General features: G+C 42.9%; 1 protein-coding gene across 1 annotated transcript in view; it reads right to left on the reverse strand.

Moving 5' to 3' along the window:
* Window positions 1-12379: 12379 nt before the first annotated feature.
* Window positions 12380-20827, reverse strand: part of LOC147733526 (apoptosis-enhancing nuclease-like) — an 86665-nt gene continuing 78217 nt past the window's right edge. Inside the window, exon 4 of the mRNA XM_086958123.1 lies at window positions 12380-15876. Coding sequence (XP_086814249.1) covers window positions 15673-15876 — 204 coding nt within the window. The 3' untranslated portion in view covers window positions 12380-15672. The remainder of the gene's footprint in view (window positions 15877-20827) is intronic.

Here is a 20827-nt window from a genome sequence, read left to right on the forward strand (position 1 = left end):
TCTAACATTTGAGTGGGACACAATTCATACTAAAGTCTCTCCAATACTATCACAAACCAAATATATGTTACTCAACAGGACATATTGGACGCCAGATAAGCTTTTTAGACTTCACAAGAGATAGCCCTAAGTGTTGGAACTGTGATTCAGAGGTAGGGGATCTGGCCCACATGCTTTTTAACTGACCATCCCTGGGAAAATACTGGGAAAGAATTTTTGATTGCATAGAGTATATTTTTAACATCAAGCCTGCGAGAGAATTTGTTTATGTCCTACTGTTATGTTAGGTAATTTTATAAAGCGCACAGCTGCCCCAGCAAAGGGGCGTCCCGGCGCTGAGAGCGGAATCAGAAAGGCAGCAGGACTAGTACGCAGGGAACAAAAGGGTTTAAATGGCCTTGCGAAAGGGAAATAGGCCATCCAGGCGACGGGTCTGAGCGAGAAGAGAATTCCACAACTTGGCAGCCTGATAGCAGAAGGACCTGCCCCCGGCTCTAGTGCGTTTCACCCAGGGGGCCACAGCCAACAGCTGCTCCGCAGAGCGTAACAGGCGGTTACTGACATATGGAATCAACAGGTTAGATAGAATCACTGGGGATGAGAATTTAAGGATTTTAAAAGGCAAGGCAGAGCGCTCTGAATTCAATCCTTTCTGGCACAGGTAGCCAGTGGAGTCGCCTTACAGCGCCCGACGTGGGGCAAGTTCTAGGGAGCCTGAGCAAGACAAGTGTGGCAGCGTATTGGACTCGCTGCAGGCAGTTCACCTCCACCTTATTGGCGCCTAACATCAATGAGTTGGCATAGTCTATTCGCGACAGAATAGTAGCCTGAATGATCAGCTGGTGTGTAGCTGGATCGAAGAACTTCAAAATGGGGCGGAGACCGCGTAAGAGTGTGAAACAGGTGCCAGCCACCTTTTTTGTGTGCTCCTGGAACCCCAAGTGTAGAGTCGAGCCAGATCCTTAGATTTTTTACCACTGACTTCGGGGTAGGGGCACTGCCAATGGATGTAGGCCACCAATGGATGTAGGCCACCACTGAGTGCACCAGAGCTCTTTGTTTTTCCCCACCAGCAGCACCTCTGATTTGCTAGCATTAAGTTGCAGGCAATTGGCGGTCATCCAGTGCGCAATCGCCTCAAGCCCGGTTCGAAACCGCAAGGGGCCCAGATCGCAGCCGCCCGAGAGGGCCACCACCAGTTGCGTGTCATCGGCGTAGGAAACCAGGGTCAGGCCGTGGTCATGAGCTACTGTCGCCAAAGGTTGGACGTAGAGACTGGACAAGCACGGACTTAAGGCAGAACCCTGAGGGACCCCCTGCTTGCTTGGATGGACATGGGAGAGGAAGGGAGGAGCTGTAACCTGAAACGCCCCGTCAGAAAGGAAAGAGCTAAACCAGTCCAGGGCCAGACCCACTACCTCCGCCTCCTCTAGGCGGCGCAGTAGGATCTGTTGAGATACGGTATCAAACGCAGCGCTGAGATCGAGCAAAATCAGCGTCGCTGTTTGACCATCATCCAGGATGGTCCGCAGGTGTTCGCATACCGCCAATAGTGCAGTCTCGGTGCTATGACCGGGGCAAAAGCCCGTCTGTGGGTGGTCAAGGATGCTGTTGCTATTCAGGAAGCCTGAGAGGATGTTATTGGTGTGGGCCTCCGCAACTTTGGCGACCCAGGGAAGGAGGGATATTGGTCTGAAATTTTCAGGCTTAGTGGGGTCGAGGGAGGGCTTTTTCAGCAGGGGGACCAGCCTAGCTAGCTTCCATGACTGAAGTACCACCGCCGAGGTGAAGGAGGAATTGATCATTTGGCATAAGGGATCGAGAAGGACCGGAAGGCAGTCCTTAAAGAGAGCCGGCCGCATAGGCTCTAGAGGGGACCCTGATTTGACCCTAGTGCTTAGAGCGAGGAGCTCGTCCTGAGTAATAGCAGGTATTGCCAATAGAGTGGTAGCAGGAAGAGATGCAACAGGGGCAGCTGGGGAAAGATTTATAAATGGCTTCCACTTTCTGGACAAAGAATTTGGCCAGTACTTCACACTGTTCGCCAGACGTGAATGTGTGGACAGGGTTTTTTTTCCTGTTTTTAAGGTCGCTCAATATTTTGAAGATGCATTTGGGGGGATTTTTGCTGGACTTAATCTCATTGGTGAGGTGGGCTGCACGTGCCAGGTGTATAGCCTTATGGTAAACTTTGATCCCATCCTGGTACCGCTTTTTCGCCCCCAGGTCATAATTCTTTCTCCAAGCCCGTTCAAGTTTTTTACAGGTACTTCGCATACTAGCGAGAGAGTCATTGTACCAGGGGTTGGAGCTAGAGCAGCGACCGATGGACTGCTTCGCCGGGATCAGGGAATCTAGAGCACGTATAAGCCAGTCGCAGAATGTTTTATACGATTGTTCCGGGTCGGTGCTGAACGTTAGAGGACAGGCCTCTAAGGCGGCAAGTAGATCATCCAACCTAAGTTTGTGCCAACAGCGTCTAAGAGTAGACTTCAGATTAGCTCTGGGGAGTACGACAGGAAGCGGAGAGAGAGACACTAAAAAATGATCTGACCAACATACTGGGCTGGGCGCCTTGGCTGTGATCCCCAGAATATTAGAGAAGACAGGATCTAACAGGTGTCCAGCAGTGTGGGTAGCCCCCACCACCAACTGTCTCAATTGGCAGGCAGCGAGGTCGGCACGTAAACTGCCAATTTCAGGGACTGAAGGGAGATCGAAGTGTAAATTAAGATCCCCGAAAAGAGTGAAATTAGCCGAGGCCAAAGCCAGGGAGCTCAAGGCCTCGGCGATGGCTGATTTGAATTCTGCGGCTGGTTCTGGGAGGCGATAGACTAAGAGACTAGCGAGGGAGAAATGCGTGCTAGCGGAAAAAACAAAACTAGCGCATTCGCACCCCGCTACGACCTCTCTGACAAAAGAACATTGGAACCTAGACCTGAAGATGATGGCTATTACCCCCCCCCCCCCCCGCCCTAGTCTCCCTATTTAGTGTCAGGATGCTGGCCGGGCTCGGCCACCGTATCGTCAGTTAGCCAGGATTCTGTTCTAAAAAGCACATTGGGAGCTTCATCTTCGATGAGGTCATAAATCTCCATTAGTGTCTAACCATGGAGCGGACATGGAGTAGTACGATTCTTAAGGTGGGCTTTTTTTGGGGCAGGGGTGGTGGAGAATAGTAGGGACTGGAGTCAAAGCCACAATTGCAGCAGCAGAAAGGCCCTTCCATACCCTCTCCCAAGCGCGGACAGCAAGGGTTAGACTGCAGGCCAAGGGTCCGCAGGTGCTCTCTGGTATAGGCCGATTTAGAACAGGGGGTGGTGATGAACAGAGTGTCTGAATTGAGCAGACCACTCTTACCCAGTCCAAAGATCAGGGCTTGATCCATCACCGTTATTTATCTCACTGCCCCACCCCGGCTCAGAACCTGGCTATATGCAAATCAGTCTGTCCCTGGCCCAGTGCATCATGGGAACAGGGCAGGCTAAACTACCAAGCCAATTCTTCACCAGAAAGGAGACAAGCTACCGGGGACCGGTTTCTGGCATTTCAGCCGTCTTCGGCCCGGCTTGCTTGAATCCTGATGGAGCAGTGAGAAAGGGACTCATGTCTGAGTATACCCTGCCACACCTATAGTGGCCAAAAACGATTTAGAAAAGGGGGTGGTGATGAACACAGTGTCTGGTCCCCGGGAGCTTGTTTCCTTCCCAGTGTAAGAATTGGCTTTTGTAGTTTGGTTTGCCCTGCTCCCATCATGCACTGGGACAGGAACAGACTAATTTGCATACAGCCAGGTTCTGAAACTGGGATGGTGCAGTGAGCTAAAAAACGGTGTTGGATCTAGCCCTGATCTCTTGACTGGGTGAGAGCTTTCTGCTTAATTCAGAGACTCTGTCCCTCACCACCCCTTGTTGTAAATATTTTTGTCCACCCTAAGCGTGGAAGGGTATTCTCAGATGTGAGACCCTTGCTCATTGCACCATCAGGATTCAAGCAAACCGGGCCAAAGACGGCTGTAATGCCAGAAACCGGTCCCCGGGAGCTTGTTTCTTTCCCAGTGTAAGAATTGGCTTTTGTAGTTTGGTTTGCCCTGTTCCCATCATGCACTGGGACAGGAACAGACTAATTTGCATACAGCCAGGTTCTGAAACTGGGATGGTGCAGTGAGCTAAAAAACGGTGTTGGATCTAGCCCTGATCTCTTGACTGGGTGAGAGCTTTCTGCTTAATTCAGAGACTCTGTCCCTCACCACCCCTTGTTGTAAATACTCTGGTATAGGCCAGCACCCCCTTTCCCAAACCACCAGCATGTCTGGCGTCGCCCAGGCGCATACGGGCTTGCCTTTGGCGCGCCAGCAGCGCGCATCCGCTGCGCGTCCTGCCCACCATGCTTCTTTGTAGTCCCCTCCCACCTCCAACTAGACCGCTTACTGGGCCCTGAGCGTGGTGGCCGGAAGATCTACTCCTGCCTTCTCTGCCCTCCGTTCAATCGGCACTGAAAACGCCGAATCCGAATCTGGTCAATGATAATGACCGCCAACTCCTTGATCTACTGCTCACCCTGGCTTGTAAAGTAGTGTTATGTAAGTGGAAGAACGTTTCCGAGGTGTCCTCCAAGACGTGGCAAGATTGGCTATCCTTTTTAAGAGGAGCGGATAACCCTGCCCTATATTTCTCCCCATGGCACGCTTCTCATAAGAAACTCTGGAAATTTCTTGATGCTTCCTCTTTTTCATTTGATCCTCGTGAGACAATGTAAGTAAATATAAACACCTGATTGTGAGGTATAGTCCACTAAGCATTGTATACTTCGTGTTAACCTACCATGGACTCTGCGGGGGTTCGTGGGCAAATCATCACCTTAACGGTACTACTCTCACTTGATACTCAAACTGTGGGACATGCATAGATACTGTAGATCCAGGGCCCTGGATAGGTACATTGTATATGCAACGGTATACGTTTGTGTAGCATTTGCTGATTTGGCTGTCGCACTCTGATTTTGTGATATACATCTCTATGTAAATTATGTAATTATGTATTAACCTGCTTTTATTTGGTATGATTTTGCTGAAACTATGTATGTCACTCATTATATGATTCAATGTACCTGTATGCATTGTTTTTTGCTTTCTTTTCGTTTTCTCTTTTTCATTTTTCTTTTTTCAATAAAAAGGATATGAATTCAAAAAAAGAATAGCAAGTGCCACTTTTGTGCATCAAAGGATACAGATCTCAACTATCAGTGAACACTTTATAAAATAGAAAATAAGAGTGACTACCCAACTTCCCTGCGCTTCCCGATTCAACTCGGAAGACCCTGACTAAGGCACTTATATTAAGCCGTCTAGACTACTGCAATGGTCTGCCTATCTCTGCTAAAGAGAATTCGCTCAGCAAACTGCAGGTAGTCCAGAATACCGCGGCGCAACTATTCCTTAACGCACCCCCTAGGACTGCTTCTCGTCCTTTTCTATTGCAGCTTCACTGGCTCCCAATACGCCAACGGGTAAAATTTAAAGTTTGCTGTACCATCCATTAGGCACTATTCAATCTTGGTCCCACTTATCTGTCAGACAAATTCACACCCTACCTTCCGCCCAGGTCTCTCCGCTCGGGCTCCAAACATCTACTTGAGACTTGGGGGAAAGCATACTCCTATCTTGGCCCCCCCTACTGGAACGAGCTCCCCCGGCACATGAGACAATGTCCTGACCACCTACAATTTAGGAAGTTGCTTAAGACCACTCTTTTCTATCTCTGACTCAGCTGAAGGAGCAATACACTCCTGCTGCCCATCCGAAGCACAGAGATACTCCTCATGGGGTCGATTCAGGCCCTATATAAATACATTTAAAATTGATGTTCCGGACTAGCATAAGCTTTCATTTCCTTTAATGAGTCAACTATCACCCTCTTTATGGGCTGGTGGCTTCATGCCAGACCATGGATATATGTTCTAAGAAAGGATGCACTTGTTTAGTCAAGCTCAAGGTGGGTATGGACTGACACTCTGAAATTGTTTGGATACAAACACCCTAGAAATGCTCAGAGAAAAAAAGAAAATGTTACTTATCAGTAAAAATTGGTTTGCAATATGGAATGCTACATTCTAAAGCTTTCCACACTCCTGCAATACAGTGTTGGTTCGGATTCATACAAGTTGTTTCCTCTGAAGAAGTTAAGGTTTCAAGGTAAATTGTGATTCCTCTCACTGAAAGGCACAGTGCACCAGAACACAGACTCAGTAATAGATGTGTTTTTTCCCTTCACCATCTGATTTAGACATGTCCCCGATAGCTCCATTGAGCTGCGCACTGAAGTAGATAACATTAGAAGCTGGTGGACCAGGGAATATGAAAACTCAGAAATGCTCTAAAAACAGAATGAAGATCTTAAGAGGGAGGTTCAGGATGGCATACCTGTAGACTAAGGGATGTTAGTAGAGTGTTTACCGAAAAAAGGCCATCTCAATGACACAGAAGAGTTTTGTTAACTTCCCATATACACTGGAAAAACGCTGTCCAAGATAGGAGGATGACATCGACTCCCCAACGGATCTGAACTTGTAATTTTAATTTTTATTAACCAGAGAGGTGTCAAGCCCTTCTGGCTTTAGAAAAGTTAATACATCCTTCAGGTATATGGGACTCACATAATTTTGCTGAAGTTTAATAGGGCTACTGCCTATTTGTGCCTGAGTAGGAGTTACTGAACAGAAACCTACATCCATAATATATGGATATGCCCCAGGAATCTGGTGTGTTGGATACCGCTGATATTCTTCAACCGTTAAATATGAAAAAACAATAGAAATTGTAAAAAAAAAAAAAACATATATATAATTTTACACATTGAAGAAGGCGCGAAGCTGAAACGCGTCTGTCGGGTGTGTTTTTTGTTTGCGGAAATAAACTAAGAAAATAATATTACCCCTGATGTGCGCCTAAATTTGATCCGAAAGAGGGAATGTCGTATATATATATATATATATATATATATATATATTGTGAGTGGACAACTAATCTGCGGTTTTACTTTTGCTGCAGATGATTTTGTATAAGGTTTCTGAAAACTTATCAAACTTCCGAAAAGCTCTGCCCGAATCACAAAGTTATTGGTTTATTGCCCCATAGAATATGTCTACACCAGCAGAGATCTTGAGGAACCGGGAAGCATTGGCGGACACCATGTTTGTTATTTTACCGGCACTATAGGCTAGAACGGACACAACTAAAACTAATGATGCTGCCATTGATTTGAAAGGCAAATTGAAAAAATTGGAAAAACTATTAAGGACTGCAAAGGACTAAGAGGTGGGAAATCTCAACCCTCCAATATTTTGCAAGTATCAGATGTGAAAGTTCTCAGAGTGGCTCAGGAGTTGGCTTTGAAGGAGGAGTTCGAAGCGGGTACCACTCAAGAGAAATTCTTACACATGGGCATAACAATGAATCAACTATGTGTCACCCAATTTAAATCCCCTTCCACGTTTTGTCTAATAATGCCAAAAGACAATATAGATGCTTTCTGAGACATTGTAGTTGAGGATCTGAAAGGACTACAATACAAAGTATCTAGGAAAGCCAAACGAATCAGGTACATGGAAAAACAGTACTGTAACCTGATGAAGAAATTGAGAAGTGATTCCTATCTGATAATTAACAAAGCTGATAAGGGGGGCAATACAGTCATCTGGCCCCGGACCCTATATATGGAGGAGGCACAGCGTCATTTGAGTGATGTGACCTGCTATAGAAAAGGAAGTTTCAATGATATCAAATGCTTAAAATAGACTATACATAGGGAACTGAACCAATGGAAGCGTGAAGGCCTGTTAAGCAAGCAAGAACATACATTTCTGAAAAATGATTATCCGGTCACGCCCTCCTTTTACCTCATTCCCAAGATCCATAAGCAGAGCACTCCAGTACCTGGGCGACCCATCATCTCAGCCCAGGGTAGCTTATTAGAATCCATTTCTAAATATGTGGACCATTTTCTACATGATCATGTGGAAGCACTACCTTCGTTCATTAAAGATACTGGACACTTCCTTTCCAAAATAAGTGGTATTGAATGGGAAAGTGATTTTGTGTTCATTGCTTTGGATATTAGCTCGTTATATACCAGCATTTTACATACAGATGGGCTTAACACCGTGAAGTATTTTTTGGGGAAACGTAGCATTGCTCATAGTCAACACAATGTCATGTTGCTCAGATTGAAAGAACTTTGTTTGAACAATACAATAATTATTTCTTGTTCAACAGGGAAGTATATCAGCAACTGAGAGGAGTGGCTATGGGGGCATGCTTCTACCCCACCTATGCATGTTTACATGTAGGGTGGTGGGAGGAGCATGTCCTCCGAGGATCACTCAATATCCTTTTTTCTGACAAAATAGTTCACTTTTGGCGTTTTATTGACGACATCTGTATGATTTGGAGAGGCACACAAGAGTCCGCTATTGATTTTGTTAACAGGATCAATGAGAACGATCTCAATTTGCAATTTACATCCCAAATCAGTACTAGTCAGATCCAATTTCTGGATGTAGAAATATAAATCAGAGATAACAAGATTCAGACACGGCTCCACAGAAAATCAACAGCAGGCAAAGCAATCCTGCACGCTAGCAGTTCACATCTGGGTCATTTTATCAGGAGCATCCCCTATGGGGAGTTCCTGAGGATGCGTAGGATCTGCAGCTCGGAGTCTGATTTAGAGATCTGCCAAAGTGAGGCGTTCAACAGATTTTATCTGTTTTTTTATAAATGTATCTCTTGCAGAGCATGTAAGTTCGGCATCAATACCAAAGAGTATCACTCTGCATTTGATCCTAAGCCTATACAGATTAAAGCACATTACACCTGCCGCACTGATTTTGCGGTGTATGTACTTCAATGTACTTGTGGGCTCAAGTACATTGGTAGTACTAAATTACAGGCTTTTAATCGTATCCTCCAGCACATTAGAGCGATCGTTAACTCAGATGAGAGTTATCCAGTTGCGCGCCACTTTGAACTAGTCCACAAAAGAAATTTGAATGATTTAAAATATTTCATCATTGATGCGGTACCCAAAAACATCAGGGGCGCCAAAAGAGAAAGACAACTCAGACAGCTGAAAAGTAAATATATCTTACTTCTTGATACCAGGATCCCTAATGGGATAAACACAGGGGAAGACTTGCACTGTTTCCTGTAATGTTATATCATAGTCCAGTTGGATAAATCTTTTTTCAAAAATCCTTTTTAAGTAGACTTTGGGATAGTGCATCCATGCTGGCTTCTTCACCCTGTGGTATGACTTCAAACTCCATGGTATCAGATATTAATGTCACTGTAAGTTGAACTTTCATATGTCAATCTGGTTGCCCTTGTCGTGAGTTTCCCCATCTTGTGAGTTTGATCCTTAATAGGTATATCAAATTGTAAAGCAGCCTTAGATAGATTAGGGACACTAGTGGGGAATTTGCCTCAAAGTAGCAGCATCATCAGACACAATGGGGCACTACGCCACAATATTCTAGTCGTATATGCCATCATATTTAATTTTGGTCATATGAATATCCTTGTACTGTATTGCCCCTTAACGGAGTACTAGAACATGTGGATCACCATTATAATGATTCTGAACATGTTTTCTTCTAATGTTTCCCTGCTATTTATTTATACACTTTTAAACTTGGTGATGTGATATGGTGATTTCATATCCGTTTCCCAGTTCACTACAATTTTGCACTATGCACCAATTTGCACCTGTACATATTTTTTGCACTAGCACTTTCAGTCTGTGTCTGGGTTATTTTACATTTCAGCGCTACAGCATTGAACATGAACTGTGTTTTGAGATATATGCAATTTTAGCTTGCTGCACATTCTTTAATAATCCGGTGTGGTCGGATATTTTAACGTATTTCCTTTCAAATGTGGTTTTATTCTGATGTATGACATCCCACTGAATAGTAATAATGTTTAATTTGGTAATTATGAAATGTGTTATTTATCAAATTAATTGAAATATGGTGTTATTTAACTACCACATCGGACATGAATGCACTTTCTTCAAATGTGTTGTCTATGTATATGCGCTGTAAACGCCCAGCCACTGATTGCACACAGTATTTTAACACTGCTATTGGTTCCTTATGTCATGTGAACAAGGCTACAGTGACGTAGCCGAAACGCGTCATGCTGGAGACGAGGGGTCAATAAACCACCTTTTGCATTCAATTAAAACGCTTTCTTTGTGGTCTGTACCTGTATCGACGATGGCATCCAGGACCGACAGGTAGGAGTTGGAATCGATATATATATATATATTTTTTTTTTACAATGAAGGCGCGAAGCCGAAACGCGTCTGTGTTTTTTGTTTGCGGAAATAAACTAAGAAAAGAATATTACCCCTGATGTGCGCCTAAATTTGATCCGAAAGAGGGATTGTCGTAAGGGAATATTATATATATTTTGTGAGTGGACAACTAATCTGCGGTTTTACTTTTGCTGCAGATGATTTTGTATAAGGTTTCTGATAACTTATCAAACTTCCCAAAAACTCTGCCCGAATCACAAGATCAATCGCATGAACCCTGCAAAGAGGGTCCATTTACTAGAATTATTACGTTAAGAATGACAGTAATGTCAACTGATAGTGGGCGTTCACGAAGTACATGCTGATGTCGACTACACTTATCCAGTAACCTGAAGAATGTACTTGGTGTAGCATTAAATAATTTGTTTTGAAACTGAGCTCTTCCATTCATAGGCACTAAAACATTTAGAGGGCAAACCAAGAACAAAGACGGGCCTAACATCATGAAAAACAACAAAATGTTGTACAAAGTTCCCCAACGTGATTAACTGAAGTAACTCAATAGAACCTCTCTCTTACAGGGTGTGACAAAACAGGGAATGAAGTAATCCCTTTTCGGAATCTAGGGTGCCTCACACATACCAAAGGTTGAATGGCTTTTGTCATCCCACCCGATGAATGTCCAGTATCATCATTGGCACCCTGCTCCAACGGCAGGCTGGCGGTGCAATGCCCGTCAGGCAGCACTGGGTGCTGCACTTTCGCGGAGATCTTTTATTCCTTTTGCCAACGGGTGCATGTGTGTGAGGGACCTAAGAAGTGCAATAGTGAGCGTGAGTGAGGTTAAAACAGGTCAGTAGAGTCCAATAGGGGAACCTTTAATAACATGGCTCACTGCCTCATTAAAATGCGTGAAAAGGTGAGGGGTACTGAGGCGTGACGATTAGGGTAATCAAGCCTCATTCAACCCTCAGTCCAAGTGTGGTTATTCCTAACAGGGCCTAACATCATATCAAAAAAACATAGTGCATCACACCTTTTAGAAAAATAAATTAGGGATTTTAACTGCAAGTTTGAAAGTCATTGACTTACAGTTATTGACTACCCAATAATCAGAAAAGATATTGAAAATGATATAGTATTCTAGATCAGCAAAGATATAGTAAAGATATAGAAAAAGTAAAGCCTTATTAGTTTTAAGCAGGACTTCAAAATCTAACTTCTTTAAAGCCCCACAAAAGGAATAATTCAGTTAGATGAATAATGCGAATAAAAAGAAACTGAAATCGCTATGTGAATATTCCCAGTAACCGCAATGTATCATTTAAAAAATCTAATCTATCTCAAGCGTTGAACAAAGCATAGCACCCAGAATGAAAATGTTGCATTACAACTGGACTTACAATATAAATGATATTACAAATGTGTTTAGTTTGTTGATTGGCACCACACTTTCTGTAGCAATAACCTCGTTTTATTTCTATTTCCATTTTATCCATCATTTTTAGTTTTCAGTTTCTTTTTCAATCTTTCTTTTCCCCTAAACAGGTGTTGTGACCCCCTATATTGAGGCAAAAACTAGCTTGCATAGAAGTACTCATTAACCCCATGCCTCATCATCCCTACTATGTACAGCTATAAGGGGTAGTACTCTGATTACAGACCTAACAGCTAATTTAACAAACACAATTTTACCACAATCATAACTGATTTTTGCAATTTTCTTTAGAGTACAATTTGTAGCAGAGCAATACCAAGAACTTCAATCATTTACCTCCATTTATTTATTTTTACATAGGGACAAATGTATACTTCCTCAATACTAACTGAGGTAACTTACCCACTGCAACCCTTACTTTCAGAAAGGAGGACATTTCTTCAAATGAAGCCTGGAAATAAAAGTATGATAGCTCTAGCGACTGCAGCATGCTAAACTTGTGCACAGTAGGTCAAGAAATGTATTTTTTAAACAACTAGACCATGTCCATTCAACAAATTTAGGTTATCAGGTGAAAAATTAAACAGTATGGCAACGATTTGGTAAGAAATGCGATACAAATCTGTTTCAAGTGTAAAGATCATATTTAATGTATATACATTTATACATAAATATATATGTGTATATGTATATATAAATCCTTTGAGTTTACAGGCTTGTACACACATTAGATGGTTTGCTCAAAATTACTTTAAATTTAGAGTTAAGTACAGTGTGTATTTTGAATTTTAACAGTTCTCTTAAATACAGGCAAACAAATGTTCACGATTAGCAGCACTTTTTTCACCTGGCACCAACTTAGAGATAATGCACGTAACAATGAAAGAGAAGACATCCTTAATTGCCGCGTTCTGAAACTTATTTGATTTTTTACAATGTCACAATTGTGCAGCATCATACTGAAATACATTTGATAAGATAGGCTGTCATAAAATAGCGTGCAGGGTGTTAAATTTAAGCAATGTAAGCACGTGCTGTGAAACTGGAGGCCTCATGGATAAAACTCCATTAATAAAATTAACCAGAACTATTATAGGTCAGCCATATTTAACAGGGTATTTACAAAGAATCACACACGTTGAGAGATGAAAATAAAGAACACAGCCCGGCCGGATTTAAGTACTAAGTAAATTTATCTTCTTCTGTGACACACATTTTTAACATGGGTACTGTTGTACGTCAGTAGTCCGGTAGACGTTTTGGTACTCTTATGTAGGGCATAGGGAAAAACATTTTTGCATTTTTTGTGCCTTTTTGAAGAAAATAAAAAAAACCTAATTAACTTAAATCCTGACATGAAAAATAAGGTATTTTACAGATCTAGGGTTTTCATTTAGGAAAAAAAAATCGCTTGTTTTTATACAAGCCTTTAAAACTGATCGATATTGAATTTTATGATCAGTTTGTAGACTACAAAATGTGTTGTTGGTGTAAACCATTCAGCTCTGGAGTGCCATATGCAGAAACCCCAGCCCACAATAAATATCTTCATTATGCAAGACATCAAGTAAAAACAACATTTTATACTACCATTGAGATTGTACTGTATTAATGTATTGCATGCATGCACATTATACTAATAACACAGCCAGCCATATATATATTTCAGAATGAAATAACGCCCTATTTATTTTGGCATGGTTTCAAAGTGGAAACATTACCATTTTAGACTTTGCCAGACTGGCATTTAAAAGTTTGATTTTATAGTGTAATGCTAGAACCATTTTACAGAGGCGATTTTGTGGACTGCATCAAAGCAATAGAGAATTATCCATGCATAGAATTTGAACCACATCCATGTCGCACAATACTAGTGGGGGGTACAGGCCAAGGATATAAATGCAAATTGTTACCATAATAAATGAAAGAGTTGAGGTAATCATTCAAATAAATAGATTACATTTAAGAGCTATTATATAAAGTCATTCAAAACAGCAAGCAAAAAACCTCACCCTCAAAAAAAAAAATCAAGCTAACCTGCAGATGCAGCCCACGTGACACCTTTGAAATGCCAGACATAATTTTGTATGACTTTAAACATTCCAAAGATACTTTATTAATAATACTCCTACAAGTAAATAGTAAGAGCGAGTGTGGTTGTGAAAGCACTGGCTTTGGAATCATAAATTTCCCCTCACACAATGAAATAGCGTGTGCAGTTTAACAGTGTACCTTTAATGTACAAAGAATGGTTGGTGTTATTTGTATATATTTCACAGCAGCACATTCTTAAAACTATTCACAGCAATGAAACAATGGCTTTACATAGGGAGCAGATGCACACTGTACAATAATATATTAGGTGTTTAGTAAACACTTTGTACTATCTATTGTTATCAAGCGCGCTAAAAATATTCGAGAGTTTGCAATGTTGACTGTGGCAATTATTTACTGTTTAAAATGAAAACAAATCAAAGCTGTAAATAAATGACAACAGCATCGTGCTCTTAACCAGAGAACCATTCTCTGTTGAAACAAACCATTTTTTCTTTTTTTGATATGTATAGCCAATACCTTCGTGTCTTCACTTTTTTGATAAGTCAGACCTATCCTCAGTAAACACTAATTTTGAAGAAGTACTTCGAATACCGGGAATGTATGAGAAATATTACTTAACCAAAGATTATACCCGGCTATGTGGAGCGCACTCTACACATTTTATGAATCACATTAGTTGGTGCACTTCTTATAAAGGTCATGAGTGGGTTTGATCCTGTACATAAGCAGTTGCCAATTTGACCGTCTAAGGTGGCCATTAACGACTATTCATTCTAGAGTACTATAATTTTCCAGATAAATCTATTCACACTTATATGAAAAAAGTGCAAAGAAAAGGGGCAAACTCTTTTTCGATAAATATGAAGACTAATGCATGTGGACTCCAGCAGGCCTACAAAGAAAAGGTGGTATTTCATAGCAAGCGGTCGAAAAGCAAAATTATCTGTTTGTGAAATTTCTCACCACAGTGTTTGACATTGTTTTTCAAAGACGAATTTACATAGCTCCTCTGCGCTTTAAATTTAAACTAAACATATATGAGAAAAACGACTAAAGTCGTCAGAACAGAAAAAAAAAATTCTTTTGTCGGCGCTACGGATTTTAGAGTTCTCCTTTCACCATTTGTTTATCAAGGACCACTTGCTTCTTTTTTTTTTTCATTGGGTCCGCATTCTCTTGACAGCTTGTTTAAGATTAAGAGACTTCTGTGATTTGAGCACTCTCTCGCTCTCCCTTTATTTCTACTATTATTCGGAAAGAAAAAGCTAATTTACATTTGCTGATGAAATACAGCACTTTATGTGTAAACCTAGAAAAAAGCATAAGATTTTGGGTATTTATATAAAATAAATAGTATTAATATTATTAAATTATACTTTAGGGAAGTTATGGGCAAATAGGAAATCACAAGCAGTATATATTTGCTTACTCACAAATAAAAACCGAGCCAGCCAGTTTGAAAGCAATTCACTCACAAATTACAGAAAATGTATGCATGCAACAGAGGAATTAGGTAAAATAAAAATATGTAATACTAATGCCCAGAACATACAAAAACACCATATACAATGTGTTTCATTAAAGTGACTGACATAAGGTTGTTTAAAAAGGTTCAAAATTAGAGTACTTTAACCCTATCGTTCAGCAGACATAAGGCAAGGGCTGTAAGAAGTAACCCATTTAACAAAGTGGAATTCTTTGGTAAGAGAGTAGCAGCTTTTCTTTGGGTTATAGTGGTTACAGCAATTAGAGCAACGCAGGTTTTGAAAGAACTCCATAATACGATAACTGGTTTGTGTGCACATTTAAAATAATCTGGAACATCGCAACTAAAGTCTTCCACCTTTGCAAGCATACTCTTTAGGTGTAGTTTTCATTGAACTCTTCTGGCCAGTACTTGTCGTCCATGAACTGTTCATTATCCGAGGCATCTCCTGTTGTCTGGAAAGAGTGACTGGGCCACAGACTAGCACTGAGCTCTTGCTCCCACTGATCTTGCACAAGCCGGTATAGCTCCATCGTAGTGAAAGCATCTTCTACTGAAGAATGCCCATCTCCACCAAGCTGAAAGCAAAAACATAGCTTCGTTTACCTACACTCAATGCATGTACCATAGTTTTAATGACGTTCCACACATACAAGATTTTAGTTTCCTAGTATCTTACCCGGTCCTTCGAAGAACAGAATGCACACAGAAAAAAAAGACCGAAAGAGGGAGATGAGGAGAAAAAGACAGAGAGTAACAGTCATCCCACAACATATCCAAGTCAGAAAACAGATTTTTGACACCGTTATATGCTGTTCCCTGTACTTGATGCTAGGATGTGCTATGCATAGACACACATTTTGTGCCATGCTAAAAATTACCTGCCGATTAAACGACAGGACTGAAAAATTGATATCCTCGGAAGGTTGAAAGAAACAAAGCAAAAGGGGGGGTTAATTTACTGGGATCCAGCATGAGAGAGTGCATGGGAAGATAGAGGGCATAAAGAGCATAAAATCCTCTCTGGAAACGGAGCAGAGATATTATGGGGCCGAATATGCTGCTACTAATAAGGTTTGGTGCAGAGAGTCTGTGCCCTAGTTTCCCTGCCTGCTCTATTACGGTAGGACTACATAAGGAATCTCTAGAAGTTTTGAAAACTAGAGGGTGTATGTACGAAAGAGTAGTTTGATTTGCAAAATGTGGTTTGGTATGATCTAGGTACAAATATGGAGGGTGAAATATATACCCTCGGTAAGGGAGTATAAAGGCAAGTTCACAGAAGCTGCCGGCTTAAAAACGCTAAAATGAAATAAACGCTGCAATGGAAGGAAATAGGGTGGGCAGTGCTATACCAATTTAACAGGTCAGTCTGGGAGTGTTAAACACCTCGTTACAATATGCCAACACCTGAGGCCTTTTGAATTACCAGGTTGTTTTTTGTACAAACATTTTTTTTTTGGTTTTAATAGCCTCGAGGTGGCCAACAGAAAACAAGGTATGGATTTAGCATGCGATCTCACAGGTACAAGTTGCAACTATGAAAGTCAGAGCATATACACGAAAAAAAGATTAGTCTCCCAGGTGTGGCAAATTGAATAAAATGAGTCCAAGGCTCAGTCACTTCCACCTCGCCTTCAAACATCGCCCTCTCCTGCTGGGCACACCAATCTACTCTACGGCGTCACTGTGTAATGGTGGGGGTAGAGTATTCTGCCACCTTGCTGCAATTTCACGCTTTGCAACAAGAAGGGCCGTACTCAGGAAGCCTTTCCTGACTTAGTGCTCCCCGTGCACTCCGATATTCCGAGATGAATCCGAAGGGGGGAGAGGGGAATTGCCCACCCTAACCACTCAGAGGTCTCTTGTCACTGCGGGCCAGTATGCTTGCATTTTCATACAGGACCTGTGTTTACTAGGGCCTGTGCACTTCGTTTTTTGGCCAGCAGAGGGAGTACAGTTTTATTCAAACAGTATTGTTAGAATTCAAGTTAGTGAGGCCTTTACCTGCAGTAGTCCAAAGTGTGGATTGAGCCGGTCTGTCTCCTAGGAGATTCTGAACAGGAACAGCAGCTCCCAGCCCCCACCCCAAGGCCAGCAGACCATTGGCTATTCAGCTACCAGGCAAGTCTGAGCCCTCCTCTCACACCTGCCCAGGCCCCTTAAGGCCTTGCTGGGTGCACCCCAAATCATTCTCCTCCATCTTGTGAGTTGCAGCCTACCTGTGCCCCAGACTGCTGTGAGCAGAATCCAGGAAGTGGTAAGGAGACAGACTAGTGCTGTCTCTTCCCAAAACAAAAAGTTGTTTAAAAACGATTTTCCGTTAATTAATTAACAAATAAAAAAAGATTTTCCCTTTCTGTGATTACTTTCTTTGCCTGTGGTTGGTACAGTTTAAAATTGTAGTTTTGACCTGCCTGTGATTGCCTATTTTACCACCTTTGTGTTTTAAACTGGTGGTTTTTCCCTGCCCATGATAGCTCCCATTTAACATGTTGAATTGTGGGATTTGAAGTCCAACCTCTGATGTTTATCCCTCTCATTGCTTGGTGAAAAAACGGTTTGCCCTCTAAATTTTTCCTTTGCTCTGTGCTAAGACCTTTATGTTAAAACAGTGCACCCCCAGCCACCATTTTGTGTTCACAAGCCAGTAAAACCAGCCCCCCCCGCCTTCCACCCCTCGCTACAGGGGTATTCTACATCAGAGGCGGCTTCTGTTAACTGTTTAAACTGTGTTTACTAGGGTCTGTGCACTTCGTTTTATGGCCAGCAGAGGGAGTAAAGTGTGGATTGAGCCTGTCTGTCTCCTAGGAGATTCTGAACAGGAAAAGCAGCTCCGAAGGCCAGCAGTCCATTGGCTATTCAGCTACCAGGCAAGTCTGAGCCCTCCTCTAACACCTGCCCAGGCCCCTTAAGGCCTGGCTGGGTGCACCCCAAATCATTCTCCTCCATCTTGTGAGTTGCAGCCTACATGTGCCCCAGACTGCAGTGCGCAGAGTCCAGGAAGTGGTAAGGAGACAGACTAGTGCTGTTTTTTCCCCAAAACAAAAAGTTGTTTAAAAAACTATTTTGCCTATCTGTGATTACTGTCTTTGCCTGTGGTAGTTACAGTTTAAAATTGTAGGCTTGACCTGCCTATGATTGCCTATTTGATCACCTGTTTTGTGTTTTAAACTTGTGGTTTTTCCCTGCCCATGAGAGCTCCCATGTTAACGTGTTGAATTGTGGGATTTGAAGTCCAGCCTCTGTAGTTTATCCCTCTCATTTATTTGTGAGAAATCGGTTTTCCCTCCAAATTTCTCCTTTGCTCTGTGCTAAGACCTATATGTTAAAACAGTGCACCCCAGCCACCATTGCAGTAAAACCAGCCCCCTGCCTCCCTGCAACAAGGATATTCTACATCAGAGGGGCTTCTGTGAGCTGTTTAAACTGTGTTTAATATGGCCTGTGCACTTCGTTTTTTGGCCAGCAGAGGGAGTAACGTGTGGATTGAGCCTGTCCGTCTCCTAGGAGATTCTGAACAGGATAAGCAGCTTCCAACTCACTGGCCAGCAAACCTTGTCTGAGGTGCCTGGGACATTATATGGTCTGCTAGTGGTTGGTACATGTGTACACTGATTGGTGGTTGTATATGTTGTTTCTATTGGATTAGGGTTGATGTTCTCATTGGTTGGGTATTTGAGGGTTCTTATTGGTTTCTGGGTCTGTGATTCAATCATTGTAGGGTTGGGGCTAGGGTTAGGATTTCTATTGGAGGTAGGGACTAGGGCTTCCTATGTTATTGGTTGTTGGGAGTAGGGTGGGACTAGGGCTGGGGTTAGACCTTTAATTGGAAGTAGTGACTAGGGCTTCTGGTGTGATTGGTTGCTCGACTAGTTTTGGGACTAAGGGTAGGGTTAGGCTTTCTATTGGCAGAGACTAGGGCTACCTGTGCCGTTGGCTGTTTAGACTTGGGTTGGGACTACTGGTAGGGCTAGGGCCTTTATTGGACGTAGAGATCAGTGTTTTTGAACTTATTGGGTGCTTGGACCAGGGCGAATAGTGGCTGTACGGTCCTGGTCTCCTATTGGTTCTAGATTTTAGGGCTAGTGTTGTGATTGGATAGTGTTAGGGCTAGGGTTCCTATTGGCTGAAGGGGTCACCTGATTACTAGGGCTATAAAAAAGGCCACGATTAGGGCGTCTCAGCCCGGGCGTTGAGGCCAAGGGCGGAGACGACCAGGACAGCTGCCTGTTTGATCCTGTTAAGGGCGGAGAGGACAAGGGAAGTTGCCCGTTTGATCCTGTTAAGGGCGGAAAGGACAAGGGCAGTTTCCTGTTTGAACCTGTTCGAGACTGGTCAGGACTAGGGACAGAAATTATGTCCTTTTTAGGGCTCGGCCTACATCACCACTGCATCAGCAGTGGGGCGGAGCTCTGAGCCGTATTGTTAAGGGGCTCAGAATAGTGTAGCAAAAATTCCTCAGTGCGCGAGATTTTCAGTAGTTATTTTTGCCATCTGCATGGTAATTGGTCCTCGCGGTGTCGTGTTTGTAGTAGCCTTGACACAATAGGCCATATATATTTTATGTTCGGCACTTCCTGCATTTTCTGTGCGGTTATGCGCAAGGGAGTCAATAAATTTCAATTAGGAGCTGTCAGGGTGCAGCGGTAATGGAATCCAGATGGTCGGGGCGCGTTCACCATTCTGCAGTGAGTTTGGCCCCATGCAAGAATCCATTCCTTGTTTTTTCAGCCGTGTGCGCGCATGCTGGCTCCCTGCCAAAGCTTGTGGGCCTGTGGTAATTGAAGCCAGATCGCCTGTCCTCGCCTGCTCCTCACTGCAGCCCCCACCACTGGAAACGACAGGCTGGGAGCTCACAGAAGCCTCTGAAATCGCCTCTCCCAGCCTGCTCGTCCTTTCAGCCCCCACCGCTGGAATTCATATTAAAAGCATGCTTTGATATACATATATATGCTCACACATCAATGACCATTATTGTAAAGAGGCGTACTTAATAGACCCATTTCACTCCTCGATTGGAGACGACCGTATATGTGGGCCACTGGTGCCCATGGTCCTTATATAATCACGAGCAATACTGCACTGTAGATACCAAATACATCATAACAGTGTATAAGAATTGGTTTGATTTATGGTGGATGATCCGTCCAGCCAGCAGAGCCTCAACTAGGTGGTGGCCATCTAGCACCTAGTGACAAGGTGACCCCACCCCCCACCCCCTCCGTCAATGACATCCTTAATGACATCACTAATGACATATCAAGTGACATCCTTGATGATATCAATGGTGGCATTATCCGGAGAATGTGAGTGCAGAGTGCAGTTTGGGAGTGCTGTTTGGGAGTGCTGTTTGGGAGTGCTGTTTGGGAGTGCTGTTTGGGAGTGCTGTTTGGGAGTGCTGTTTGGGAGTGCTGTTTGGGAGTGCTGTTTGGGAGTGCTGTTTGGGAGTGCTGTTTGGGAGTGCTGTTTGGGAGTGTGAGTGCAGAGTGTGAGTGCAGAGTGCGAGTGCAGAGTGCGAGTGCAGAG

This window comes from Lissotriton vulgaris, chromosome 2_1 (assembly GCF_964263255.1).
Source record: "Lissotriton vulgaris chromosome 2_1, aLisVul1.2, whole genome shotgun sequence".
Classification (NCBI taxonomy): Eukaryota; Metazoa; Chordata; class Amphibia; order Caudata; family Salamandridae; genus Lissotriton; species Lissotriton vulgaris.